Source organism: Idiotropiscis lumnitzeri, chromosome 21 (genome assembly GCF_059441095.1).
Source record: "Idiotropiscis lumnitzeri isolate Australia: NSW breed Sydney's pygmy pipehorse chromosome 21, RoL_Ilum_1.0, whole genome shotgun sequence".
NCBI classification, from domain to species: Eukaryota; Metazoa; Chordata; class Actinopteri; order Syngnathiformes; family Syngnathidae; genus Idiotropiscis; species Idiotropiscis lumnitzeri.
In genome coordinates this window covers 11,682,317-11,697,316 of record NC_142411.1, presented here as the reverse complement: position 1 = coordinate 11,697,316, position 15,000 = coordinate 11,682,317, and the positions used below count along the sequence as shown (strand labels likewise).

The 15,000-nt window shown below is 44.0% G+C and overlaps 1 protein-coding gene across 2 annotated transcripts in view; it reads right to left on the bottom strand.

Annotated features, from left to right (window-relative positions):
• Nucleotides 1-15,000, bottom strand: part of dse (dermatan sulfate epimerase) — a 30,605-nt gene that overhangs the window by 6,081 nt on the left and 9,524 nt on the right. For both annotated transcript variants that reach the window (XM_088285876.1, XM_088285877.1), the window contains 2 exons: nt 3,370-3,609; nt 1,427-1,634 (listed from right to left, as the gene is read on the bottom strand). In XM_088285876.1, the coding sequence (XP_088142002.1) occupies nt 1,427-1,634; nt 3,370-3,609 (448 nt within the window). The remainder of the gene's footprint in view (nt 1-1,426; nt 1,635-3,369; nt 3,610-15,000) is intronic.

Here is a 15,000-nt window from a genome sequence, read left to right as displayed (position 1 = left end):
ATGGATCCCTGTTTGCGCCTGAATGTGCATTACATAGACGACAAGTGGCAATTGCGCACCAGGGTAATCGAGACGGCACATTTTCCTGATGAAGCACACTTGTTTATTTGGCATTGGCATTCCATTGACATTTTTTCCCATTCTATTTAGCATTTTGTTTACAGGCGACTAGCTCCTTTGCACATGGCATTATTTAGATTGTTTACACGATGCCTTTACACAAATCTAGGCCTTTGCAAATGGAATTACAGCATCTCGGCACAATATATTTACATAAAAAGATTTTGTGAGAGGTACCCTTTTTCTCCTGTTCTTTGTGACATTGTTCAAGTCACGCAAAGCAAGCTAGTTTGAATGTTTATTCAAATGATTTTTGTACTTCTATTTTTCATTGAAAGTAATGCGTACCAGTTGGTCAATAAAAAAAGCAGTCAATATGCATTTCCTGCATTTATTTTGATTTTGGTCCTCAGGGGGAATTTATCGCGCATTTATCGTTATCGAGGTAAAACTGCCTAATTTATCGCGATCTTGATTTTAGGTCATATCGCCCAGCCCTAATACATATATATATATATATACATATATATACATATACATATATATACATATACATATACATATATATACATATACATATATGTATATATATACATATATATATATATACATATATATACATATACATATATATATACATATACATATACATATATATATACATATATATGTATATACATATATACATATATGTATATATACATATATACATATATATATATATATGTATATATATATATATATATACATATATATATATATATATATGTATATTTGTAGCGATTCAAATGGTCGGACAGGTTTGTTGTAATACCTCGTGTTGCAGCAACAACGAGGATTTTTTGTGTGTTGTATATTCCTTTTTCTGGACGAAATAATTCCATATTTGGGATGTTGAATTTCTTTTGGGGACTAAATCTACTGCTGTTTCTGCTGCCGTCTCCCCCTCCGGTATTCACTATTTTCAGGGCAGACTGCAGTGGCTGTGAGAGTGGAGGAGTCGGGGGGAGGCATTGACTAATTACGGGGGGGTGAGCAAGATGTTCTGTGTAGTCTCTACAATGTAGAGCATCGTGTAGTGTGCTGCTTTTATGAAACGAACCAAAAGTTTCCGTGCTCAAAAAAAAATAAAAATAAACATCACCCGTCCTACGATGTGACTATTGCGCATGCGCACATCGCAATCGTGCAGGCCTAGTTTTAAGTAAATAATATGTTCCCGACTTTGTCAAAAATAAAATAATTGAAGTAGAAAAATGCAAAAGGGGAAATTGTGAGAGGAATTGATTAAAAAAGGTTCACACACACGCACACGCCCATGCACACACACACACGCACACATTCGCTGAAATATTCCAAAGCTCACCAAATGAATTCTGTGTGGAGAGTACACCAACGTTGGCCTTTGCCAGCTTGTCCAACTCCATCTGTCACTCTGTTCTGATGAATGAGCTTGGCCAGCCAGTTCCCACTACCATTACGCATTACAAAACGGTCCAAGAAGACCAGCTGACTTTCCGGTCCGTAAAACCAGTTGTAGTTGGAATCAGCAATGGCGACAGTTCTCTGAAATCCTAAAAAAAAACAACAGACAGAAAGCACTTCAGTGGTGACTTTTACACTCTCTTCGAAAAGTACTGGATGAGTGTGGCCAATTTTCCCATTTACACTTTCCTTATTTGTTTTGCTGGAGACTCGGTTTGACATTTAAAATCGAATATGAGACGAGGGTTCAACAATTCAGCTTCCATTCCCATGTACCCGTATTGTATTTACATCTGTTTCTGATACACAATCACAGGATTATTTGGAACAATATTCCTAATCTGGATCACGCATGAGCCTTATTGACATCACTAAACCTTCTACATTCGTCTTTTGTGAGGCTTTTCCAGGCTTTCACTGATACGCCTTTTGGTTGTTGCTTGAGTCTGCTCTACAGCAGGTAAAATGCTCCATAGGGTTGAAGTCTGGAGAATGACAGTTAGCTAAAACCTTTTACTACTCGTGTGTGTTGGCAGTGTGGTTTGGATCGTGATCTTCCAAGATGTGTGCATGATGATCTCCCAATCAGTTTGGTTGCATAATTCTTTATATTGGCAGTGAAAATCTTTCTACAGACTTTTGAATTTAATTTGCTGTTGCTTTTTTTTCTGCGTTTCATCCACAAAGGTTACGTTGAACTGCAGTCACTAAACCTTTCAAAACCCAAGTAAACACACCCAAAAACCCAAATATGCTCATATGCGGGTTTGTAAAAACCCAAATAAGAGGCCTGGGTTACCCATTTTCTAACCTGACTATATGGTCGCGTTTATAAACGCGTCAGAATAGCTCCATTAAAAGAGACATTGGTTTGTGCTCTATTTGCAAGGAATGAATATAATGTGTATTATTGACGGTAGAAAATAAGAAGCGGAAATGACATCTATTTATGTGCGTTTTCTGTACTGTGCCTGTTTCAATTACAATATTCCAATTAATGACAAGGGGGGGAACTTTGTCCACTCATGGATGTAGACAGATTATCTGGAATTTTTGTTGACCTTACCCCAGATAAATGAGTATATGGGAGTATATGGTAATATTTTAAATTTTCCTTGACACATACGGATCTTTCCTGAAACTATGACATCATTTTCCCAGTTCTCATCGGACTGTACGTGAAACAACACCAACATTAACAACAACACTGGTGGCTTCCTGTGTTGAGGCTGTGCTTCTGGAACTCCTGAGCATGACAGGACTTTTCCCCCAAAAATTCCACACAAATCTATTCTACCAAAATGTCTCCTTTCTGTCTCAATGCGCATTCAACATTCTTCAATGTTTCCGGACACTTCCTTTGGTAGCATTAATGCGTCTCGTAGGTCTGGCATATGCATAATACTCCAGATTTTCAGCGTTCTTATGTGGACCGGACACACACATTGGTTGAAAAGTTAACAACGCCTTGTTTTCTTCTACTGATAGCTCCCTGGTTTTCATATTGTGTTCACCAAGAAACCGGAAAAGCTGGAAGTCAGTGAAGACATTCAGCACTGTTTATTGTGTGATTAATTAGTGTTTTAGGACACAAAGATACAATATTTTGGATCGTGTGAAAAATGAATGGGTCAAAATCAATAAAGCTTCTAAATTGTGTATCAGCTCCTGTTGTAAATCCTTATAAATAAAACATGCCATGTTTATTTTCTGCCGCATATTCATTTTTTAAATGTCAATCATAAAAACTTGAAATTTGAAGTGCATTAGATGACAACACAGGTTGAAAATAAAGCAACAAAACGGGTATGTTGTGCAAATTACCGGGAAGGATGGTCCTGTATAGAAAATTGAAGTGTTTTAGGAGCCAGGGGTGGTCAAAGTGGCTAATGGAAAAGTGACGTTGCACCAGAAACATGTACTGGAACAGAGAGCGTGTTGTGTAAGTCCCATAGGCCACTCCCTCATACAGGGATCCGTCTGTGACATCCTGAAGAAGAACCATTGATTTCTCCATGATGGACAAGACCTGCTTTGTCCACAGGTAAGCCTCTTGCAGATAACCTTGAAAACATGTTGACAAGCGCACAGTATGTTAAAGTCAGACGTTCATTTAGTTCATTTGATTTAAAGCACTATGAATGGGTGTCGAACACATTTTCAGTCCGGGACTCGAGAGTAATAATAGGGAACTTGTCATCATATTATCACATAATCAGCTTTGTATTATTTGAAAAAAAATCTACAACAAACTAATAAAAATGCATGATGGTTAACTGGTGGGCAGATGTTATGTATAGGTATATGCATAAAATGGCAAGAGAACAATCCAGACCACCGTTAGACTAACAGCATGACAGCAGCACAAAAGATCTTGTCCACTTCATATCCACAAGAGCGACCCAAGTTCTTCAACAACTACTACTCTGTCTTGATCGTCACATGATCTTTAACGGTACCTTGAGAACATTCTATTCGGAATACACATCTAGTTTAGTGATAGATCAATTATCAGCGGGGCCAATATTTGGCATTTTGACGATCATCGACATCTGTTTTTTTTGTAATTTCTGTACACACACACATATATATATATATATATATATATATATATATATATATGTGTATATATATATATATATATATATATATATACATATATATACAGCTAACAGCAAGAGGCCGAGTCTAAGTAATTAAGACAGAAATAGCACCCTCAACTGGTGCAGCCCTATATATATATATATATATATATATATATATATATATATATAGAGAGAGAGAGAGAGGGCTGCAGCTGCACAATAAATCAAAATCTACCGTATTTATACGGTCAAAAGATATGCTGTATCTAAGAGCGCAGCACCAGTTGAGGGTGCTATTTCTGCCTCTTGCTGTTACCTGTTACCTGTTACCTGTTACCTGTTACCTGTTACCTGTTACCTGTTACCTGTTACCTGTTACCTGTTACCTGTTACCTGTTACCTGTTACCTGTTACCTGTTACCTGTTACCTGTTACGCCCAATCAGCGATGTCATGGCAACTCATCTAATTGACAATGTCAGGGGAGAGATGTCACTGGTCACCACACTCCTGAGAGTCATGGTTTCAAAACCAAGTTACAAAAACTGTACTGAGGCATTCTGGGAGCTTAGCAGCCTCAGCCAATCAGATGGCTGGTTAGAGAGATGTGAGTGATGTGCTTTGGGCAGTGTGTTTTTTTTTTGTAGTCTCTTGTCTAAACCTGTGATGTTACTTGCTTGCAATAACATGAATGATAAGACAGACTACGACATTGTGGACAGCTGCCCTTTTGTCCAGCTTTCTCCTGCACCATCACTGAAAAAACTTATTCACATAAGGTATTTGTAATACTCAATTCAAAGCATAGAGGTCTCAGACTTTGGCCAGCAGGGTGTGCTAACTCTGCAATGTCCCCAAAGGGACAGGTTCAGTGGTCGAGGGTGTTGCTCAGTCTGTACAATAGGCGCGTCACATGACAAGGCGGCTTGTTTGTTTTGGGGGAACTTTGGGTCTTTAAAGTGTGCCTTATGGTCGCGAAAATACGGGAATCGACATTGAGGTTTGACATAGCGCAATTATCTAATACCAAGACAGTGTGGTTTTGCATAGTTTTTCCTCTCTCCCCCAACGTTTGGCGTTTGATTGACAGACGAATTAGCCAACCAGAATTTTCGATTCTCAGGTCTTAATGGCGCTGGCCAATCAGTGTTGTTGGCTAACACGTGTTAGTCTGCGCTTTGGTGCCAGCAGTTAGCGGAGCCTGACAATAACACACTATACGTGCACCTCTGTTTTTTCCTGGTATTGCTGCGTACTTCCGAAGTGGACGTAATGGAAGTAACTTCTGCTGCCGTAGATGAGGAGAGGGAGAATCGTGCTAAAGAAGGGCAGTACGTTTATTATTTGACCGTGCGGCGGATTTGACAAAAAGGAACCGGATCAAAAAAAAATAAAAAATCGGATCCAGAGGCAACACGACCAACGTATTTTACCGTTTAAAACACCAGCAACGATTTGAGTATGAAGCCTGTCAAACAGATTCGAAATAAACAGATGAGGGCGAGGCAACAACTAGCGGTCAGTCACGTGATAAGCTAAAATTGCTAACAGTAGCATTCATGTGATGAAAAAAATCTGAAAACTATCTTGTAAGTATTTGTGCGTACCGGCGACAAGCTCCCTCTCAGAGCGTCTTTTCAGCACTAATGGCAACATTGTAACTTGTGATCGTGCGTGTCTGATACAAGCAATGGTGAATATGCTGCTTTTTCTAGCCCCAAAAAACTAACACAATACAATACAATCGCCAGAAGAGAGTTCCTTGTACTGTTCATCAAATGGTGACATTAGTGATTTGTATTGTTAATAAATATTGAACAAATTCTGTGTCTGAAACAAAACTAACTCACAATCGTAGTTTTGCGAGCATTGTGAAAAGCTTGCGTGTGACATGTGGGTGTGTGTGCGCATGCGTGAGGAAGAGTGCAGTGGAGGATATGAGCAGATATGCTGGAGTGGCGAGCGAGGAAATGAGAGTGTAAAAGTGTAAAAGAAAAGTTAAAAGAGTGCATACAATAAAGCAAGTCGAAGCAAGAACGAATAACTGTAGCATTTTAATACATTTTAACGTGAAAAACCACAAATCGAATCGCAATCGCAATATTGGTTTGAATAATTACAACCGTATTTTCCCGGCCAAAAGATACACGCAGTGTCAGTTGTGGGTGCTATTTCTGTATTGAACTCATACACTGTGTGGGTGCTATTTCTGTATTTAACACATACACTAAGCACACCACACGATGAGGCGCATACTAGCTCTCATCAATCGGTAACTCATGTACAGGATCACAAACACAATTGAAGCACTTATGACAACACAGCATAACAACAATGTCAGGGCAGGGATGTGACTAGTCACCATACACCTTAAAGTCAGTTTTAAATCATAACCAAAACTGAATCACTGATCACTGAACAGCATACAAGAAAACAATGAAACAAAGAAATAAAATTAACACAAAACATGCATCTCTCATGCTATTTATATCCCAAAAAGAAATAAAAATACACAAAAAGAGTTGCAATGCATTCTGGGAGCCTATCAGCCTCAGCCAATCAGATGGCTGGTTAAAGAGATGTGAGTGGTGTGCTTTGGGCAGTGTTTTTTTTTCCTGTTGTCTAAACCTGTGATGTTTCTTGCTTGAATTATAAGACAGACTACGCCATCGTGGACAGCTGCCCTTTTGTCCACCTTTCTCCTGCACATACCAAAATAGACCTTCACATAATTTATTTGTCACAGTCATTTCTGCGCACAGCAGTTTCAAACTTTGACCAGCAGAGTGTGCTAACATGCACTCTATGGGTCTCAGTCTATACATAAGGCGTGTCGCATTAAAAGGCGCCTCGTCACTCTTGGAGAATATTTGGGACATTTAAGTGCGCCTTATGGTTGTGAAAATACAGGAGGGTTTTTTTTTCAAAATCGTGCAGCCCTAATACAGTGAACCCTCGGTTATCGCGGTTAATGGGGACCGAGACCACCCGCGATAACTGAAAATCCGCGAAGTAGCGGCGCACCTTCAAAAATGCTTAAAAAAAAAAGTGCAAAGTAGTGGCGCACCTTCAAAAATGCTTAAAAAAAAAAAAAAAAAAAAAAAAATATATATATATATATATATATATATATATATACGGGTAGAGAGGGAGAGAGTGAAATTCATGTTATAACAAAAAAAATATATATATTATTAAAACTTATTATTTTTTTATTCCCCAGCCATTATTTTTGTATTTATTTAATTACTTCAACTTTTACCTGCTGGTACGCCGTCCGGTGTGCCCTGTGAAATGAAAGGTGGCATTCTTCATTTATTTATTTATTCATTCATAACTGACAGCCTCGCGCTCCGCTCATGCCCGGGCGGAAGGTGTTCCTCTTCGGCTTAACTACCACGCACGCCGGCCGGTCTCCTCCGGAGCTCTCGCACGGTCCCGAACGGAGCGAAATGTCGCCCCGCTAGTGCCCGGGCGGAAGTTGTTCCTCTTCGGCTTAACTGCCACGCACGCTGGCCGGAGCTCTGGTACGGTCCTGTCATGATCCGCGTCGGGCATGACAGGTTTTTGTTATTATTTTTACGTTCATGCTGTCGTGTTGTTGTTTTGGTTTATTTTCAGTCAGCTGAGTAGGGGCGTTTCCCCTCAGCACCTCGTCCTCACCAGCCACGCACCTGCTCATCGTTAACTGTCACACACCTGATTCCCATCTGCTCACCTGATTACCGGACTATTTAAGCTTCCCATGCCATCAACCCAGTGTTGGGTCATTTTCCCGTGTAGCTCCATTTTGCTCCCTACGGACTGTCACGATCGCGCTCCGATCTTGTTCATGTGTTTAATCTTGCCTTCGCTCTCGTTCACGTCCCTCGTTATTTTGTTCCGGTTTTTGTTCTCGTCCTCAATCCAGTTTTGTCACATTTAGGTTGTCTTTGATTTTTGCACCCTGCCACGCTTGTTTGCCCTCGTTGAATTCATTTAATAAATTCCCTTAAGTCATCCTTATCCTTGCTTCCTCGCATTTTGGGTCCACCTCCTCTTTGCTGAACGGCGAAGCCCTACAGAATGACTACGGACCCAGCGGGAATCTCTCGGCGACGTCATCGTCGTCGCCGCTCGGACAACCGCCCTCATCAGCCTGCCGACCAGCCCCGTGCCTCGTTTGTTTCTTCCCCCACGTATCACGGTAACGACGACGACTACCCACCTGTCATACCCCCTCACCTTATTATTGATTCTGATTACGAAGACGATTTTGAGTACCAAGCCTTTTCACCCCCTCACGATTCAAGTAAGTCCGGTTACGAGTATGATTTTGAGCACCTTGCCCCTCACATTTTTGTCGATTCAGATCACGAATATGATTTCGAATATAGTTCCGCTCTCCTAGACGCTCAGCGCAACGCAGTTTTATTTAGGAACCGTCACCTACCTCCCCCGCAACCATTTCCGTCACCTTCGTCATTTGCGCTCTTTGAGACCACCTCCCACGTTACCTCGCGTCGTTCACCTCGCCCCAAATCACGAAAGTCACGGTCACGTCGCACTCCTCGTCCCCCATCGGTTTCAGCACCTGGTCACGTCCCCCTTGCGTCTCATAGCTCACGTCCACCAGCACCCATAGTCTCGGTCCCTCATGTCTCCCATTCCCCTGACTCCCTATGGCGGCAGGCTGATAGGGGTCAGGCCCCCCCTCTCGGCTGCGCCCGGCTCGACTGCTGCGCTCGGCCCGCAGCCGCCTCCACGTCAGAGGCTGCAATCCATGTCGCCTCCAGTCCTGTGCCTCGTCAGCGGCTGAGCCCCGTTTCGCTTCCGCGTCAGCTGCACAGACCATCCCGCCTCCACATCAGCTGCAGCCTCCGGAGCTGGTCCCTCGCGAGCTACAGCCTCCCGTCCCGGCTCCTCGCCAGCTGCAGCGTCCCTTCCCCGGCTCCCCGCCAGCTGCTGAGCCCCATCGCGGCTCCCCGCCAGCTGCTGAGCCCCGTCCCGGCTCCCCGCCAGCTGCTGAGCCCCGTCCCGGCTCCCCGCCAGCTGCTGAGCCCCGTCCCGGCTCCCCGCCAGCTGCTGAGCCCCGTCCCGGCTCCCCGCCAGCTGCTGAGCCCCGTCCCGGCTCCCCGCCAGCTGCTGAGCCCCGTCCCGGCTCCCCGCCAGCTGCTCACGTCCCGGCGGAGCACTTCCTGCGCCCGCCTCAAGTCCATGTTCAGGCGGAGCACTCCCTGCGTCCGTCCCAAGTTCACGTCCCGGCGGAGCACGTCCTGCGTCCGCCCCAAGTCCACGTCCCGGCGGAGCACGTCCTGCGTCCGCCTCAAGCTCACGTCCCGGCGGAGCACTTCCTGCGCCCGCCTCAAGTCCATGTTCAGGCGGAGCACGTCCGGCGTCCGTCTCAAGCTCATGTCCCGGCGGAGCACGTCCTGCGCCCGCCTCAAGTCCATGTTCAGGCAGGGCACGTCCTGCGTCCGTCCCAAGTCCCCGTTTCAGCGGAGCACGCCCTGTGTCCGCCTCAAGTCCACGACCTGACGGCGCACGCCCTGCGCCCGTCCCAAGTTCCTGCCTCGGCGGTGGACGACGACACGCCGCCGTTTCTGGCCTCTTCCTCGGCGGTGCTCAACGACCCGCCGCCGCTCCAAGTCATTGTCTCGGCGGCGCCCGATGAGCCGCCGCCGCTTCTCGTCTCTGCCTCGGCGGCGTCCGACGACCCGCCGTCGCTCCGCGTTCCTGTCTTGGCGGTGCTCGACCATCTGCCGGTACTCCAGTTTCCTGTCTTGGCGGGGCTCGACGACCAGCCGCCGCTCCACGTTCCGGTCTCGGCTGCATCGGGTTCGTCACCTCTTCACGTTCCTGTCTTGGCGGGGTTCGACGATCAGCCGCCGCTCCACGTTCCTGTCTCGGCGGGGTTCGACGACCAGCCGCCGCTCCACGTTCCTGTCTCGGCGGGACTCGACGACCAGCCGCCGCTCCACGTTCCTGTCTCGGCGGGGTTCGACGACCAGCCGCCGCTCCACGTTCCTGCCTCGGCGGGACTCGACGACCAGCCGCCGCTCCACGTTCCTGCCTCGGCGGGGCTCGACGACCAGCCGCCGCTCCACGTTCCTGTCTCGGCGGGGTTCGACGACCAGCCGCCGCTCCACGTTCCTGTCTCGGCGGGGTTCGACGACCAGCCGCCGCTCCAAGTTCCTGCCTCGGCGGGGTTCGACGACCAGCCGCCGCTCCAAGTTCCTGCCTCGACGGCGTTCGACGACCCACCGCCGCTTCTCGTCCCTGTTCCGGCGGGGTCCGACGACTCGCCGCCGCTCCAAGCTCCTGCCTCTGCTGCTCCCGGGGTCCCGCCGCCGCTCCTCGTCTCGGCCTCGTCAGCGAACTCCATGTGGCGTTCGGGCCCCCCCGGACGTCCGCCTGAACGGCCACGTGTGGACTTATTGGTCTGGCCACCTGCACGCCCGCCTGAATGGCCACGGCGGTACTTGCAGGGCTGGCCACCCGGACGGCCGCCCGAAGGACCACGTAAAGACTCGCTGATCTGGCCTCCCGGACATCCGCCAGACCGGCCTCGTATACGGGTGGGGGTCCCACCTCCCGACCCCTTCCGCCCACCCTCGTTTTTGGACATGGGGTTTCTTTTGTTTTGGGACGTCTGGAATCCGTCCCTTGAGGGGGGTACTGTCATGATCCGCGTCGGGCATGACAGGTTTTTGTTATTATTTTTACGTTCATGCTGTCGTGTTGTTGTTTTGGTTTATTTTCAGTCAGCTGAGTAGGGGCGTTTCCCCTCAGCACCTCGTCATCACCAGCCACGCACCTGCTCATCGTTAACTGTCACACACCTGATTCCCATTTGCTCACCTGATTACCGGACTATTTTAGCTTCCCATGCCATCAACCCAGTGTCGGGTCATTTTCCCGTGTAGCTCCATTTTGCTCCCTACGGACTGTCACGATCGCGCTCCGATCTTGTTCATGTGTTTAATCTTGCCTTCGCTCTCGTTCACGTCCCTCATTATTTTGTTCCGGTTTTTGTTCTCGTCCTCAATCCAGTTTTGTTACGTTTAGGTTGTCTTTGATTTTTGCACCCTGCCACGCTTGTTTGCCCTCGTTGAATTCATTTAATAAATTCCCTTAAGTCATCCTTATTCTTACTTCCTCGCATTTTGGGTCCACCTCCTCTTTGCCGAACGGCGAAGCCCGACAGGTCCGAACCGCGCGAAACGTCGCCCCAAATCGTGCCCGGGGGAACGTGCTCTTCTTCGTCCACTCTCCTCTTCGCCCACGCTCTTCTTCGGCGCACGCCGGCCGTCTAACCGCTCCAGCGCCTACTTTTTAATCTGTACATGCTTCCTCTTGGGGATGTCATTAGGAGACACGGCATCAGCTTCCACAGCTACGCTGATGACACACAGCTGTATATTGCCGTGTCTCCGGATGACACAAAGCCTATCGATACCCTTTTAAATTGCATTTTAGATATTAAGTCATGGATGGCAGAGAATTTCCTACAGCTCAATCAGGACAAAACAGAGGTTTTAGTTATCGGTCCTGAAGGTCAGAGAGAAAAACTTTTACCAAAACTACAAGATTATAACTCATCACAATTTGTGAAGAACCTCGGCGTCATTTTTGACTCTGAGCTCAGTTTTATTCCTCATATTAAAAATGTAACCAAGATTGGTTTTTATCACCTTAAGAATATAGCCAGAGTCCTTTTTTAAAAGGTTTTTAAAAGATTTTTTAGGAGGCTCAAGACTCACCTCTTTAGTTTGGCTTTTAAATAATTTATCCTAGTCTTTTAATTTAGGACTGTCATTTTATCTATTATCATTGTCTTTAATTTTTTTTTTTTTTTAGCTTCTTTGTCTTTTAGTATCATAATTTTTCTTATATATTTTAGCTCCGTCGTTTTATATTATTGTCTTTTAATTTTTAGCTTCTTTGTCTTTTAGTATCATAATTTTCCTTATATATTTTAGCTTTGTCTTTTTATATTATTGTCTTTTCATTTTTAGCTTCTTTTTCTTTTAGCATTATCATTTTCTTTTATATATTTTAGCTCCAGTGTTTCCTCAAGGGGGGCCTCCGCGCTGGGAGGTGTGGCTGGCCTTCTCACAGGGGGTTTCATCCCGGAGGCTCCTTAGGTCCAGCGGACCGGGGCCCTCTGCACTATGTGTAGGGTCTACCCCGGTCAGTCTGGGCCAGGGGTCTGTGTGTTCGCGGAGCTCCCTGTTGCCGTGGGCCGTCATCCCTCTCAGCGCGGATGACCTACCCTGGGTACATTTTCTCATATGGTTTCTCTGTGCCTTGCCATGTCTTTCTGTCTTTCTACTAAGATGGTTTATTAAGTTGTGTGAATGCGAGTGTTCTGTGTGTATGCGAGTTCAGGCGTGTATGTGGATGTGTCTTGTGTTTATGTTGAGTGGGTGGAATGGGTTTTAGTTTTTTGTTGTATTTTGGATGTTTTTATTGTACAGCATCTTGAGCTGCATTTTATGTATGAAAAGTGCTCTATAAATAAAATTTGATTGATTGATATATATATATATATATATATATATATATGTATATATATATATATATATATATGTATATATATGTATATATATATATACATATGTATATATATGTATATATATATATATATATATGTATATATATATATATATATATGTATATATATATATGTATATATATATATATATATATATACATATGTATATATGTATATATATATATATATATATATATATATATATATATATATATATGTATATGTATATATATATATATATATATATATATATATATATATATATATATGTGTGTGTGCGTGTGTGTGTGCAGCCGTGCGGAAATACATAGAGAGACAGACAACCAATAACACTATTCACACTGACACTGAATGGTAACCGAACTCACGCTGCCTATAACAAACTCAGACTGATTTACCACATCAGTGACTGCGCTATGAATTTTACTTGCTAATCCGATTACTTTTAATTTGTCAACAAATTGAATCATTCAAACTAATGTTTATTGCTGCTATTGCACGCAGATTGATAAAAATTAATGTGGACGAGCCAATGCTTACCAAATAATTTTCTATCGAGTAATAAAGGATGAAAGTTTCTAAAATATTGGAAATTTAATTCACACTTGGGAGTTCTTTTTTATTCAGGACTAAGAAAAAACAGATGTTATATTCAGTAGATCTGAGTACATATTTTGCAGCCTTACAGCTACCTGTGAATTCCACCTTACACTGGTTATTGCATGTATATCTACAAGGTATTATATTTGCTCAGCTTTTTGGCAGTAAATTGTGATGTGTAAATATTTCTCGGCAAGACAGGACAGTTACATGCCTGTGAGTGTGCAGTTACAAAACCCTTTAAGATCTGGTGAAGTAATTTTCGTGTTATTTTATTTTTTGCACAAAGTATGTTTGAAGGAAAAGTCTGAAAATGAGTAAAGACTGAGAACAATTTTGTTCTGAATTACTGAGATTTCTGTAACACTTTTTTACCAGCTGGAACTTCATGTATTTCGAGAGACTCAAGGCATGAGCACGCATAAAAAAAATGAAAAAAAAAAAAAAAAAACTTGCTGGAGTTAAGTGATTTTCATGCAGTTTGTTTTGTTGCAAACATTTATTCACATGGCTGGCTCTTTAATAAAAAAATCTAAAATAAAATAAAACTAACCAGTGGCAGGCTTGCTGTCATAAAACAGCGATAAATTTTTACTAAAACGTAAGTCAGACACTCACTGTACTCATGCCCACTTCAACCCTTGCAAATATAAGGATAGGACCAGAATTTGGGGATTTTTTAGTACGTTAAACATCGTAGTCTTCATAGGCGCTCACTAAGCTTCGATAACTGCTTAACAGTTCTAAAATTAAGAATATTCGTGCGAAAGTAATGACAATTTCAGGTTGAAGTTGGCAGAAGTATACATGTCCACATTAATTTGGGTAGTGATTGTTTGCACCTTTTTTAACTGAGAGCTCAACAGAGAGATCAACAGACAGAGAGCGTAAAAACACAGAAGCGATACACACGTTTGTGTAGAGAAGCAAGTGAGAGCCAAAATAAGCATCTTAAATTGCATGTAATTTGAGCAAAGGAAAGAAGTGCAATAAATACAGCCATCTCTGTACAGTGCAACTCTTGTTGCAATTCGTGTGACAACAAGAATCTGAGAAAAGTTCCGGTACACTCTGTAGCTGTAGTTGCGTTCGGTGTTGTTCCGGTGTTTACAAAATAGATAATACCCCATTTAATAAATTTAATAACGTGGAGACCCGCGGCTATTCGTCCAAACTGGCTAAAATATCATCCAAACTGGCTAAAATACTGTAATTTCGCAACCATAAGGCGCACTTTAAAGTCCCCAATCTCGTACAAAAAATCTGGGGCACCTTTTGATGCAGAGCACCCATTATATGGACCGAGTGCACCCTGGGCTGACTGCGAACGTTACCTGCCTGCACACTGCTTATATAGAGAGAAGGCGGGCGGGGCTAACGACAGCAGGCACACGTGAGAGGCAACACAAAGGCACGCCCCCAGTGCAAAGCAGGCCCCTGTGCCCCTATATGGGCAAACGTGTCTGCTAGCTCTGTTTGGAGAAAGCCGGCTTCAAATCGGAGGAGCCACGCGCAGCAGCGACACAGAATCTGACAATGACGAGAGGGAACCTGGCGTGTTTGTGGGAGAACTTGCCCAGCAGTTTATTTCTGATACAGAAGATGATTTTGATGGATTTGTGGATGATGACTGATCAATAATAATGTGAGTACATTGTTAAATAGTTCAATAAAATACAACCAAACTCAGTTTTGCTTCTGTTGCCTTTTTAAAAACAGCGAGCCATGCTAGCCA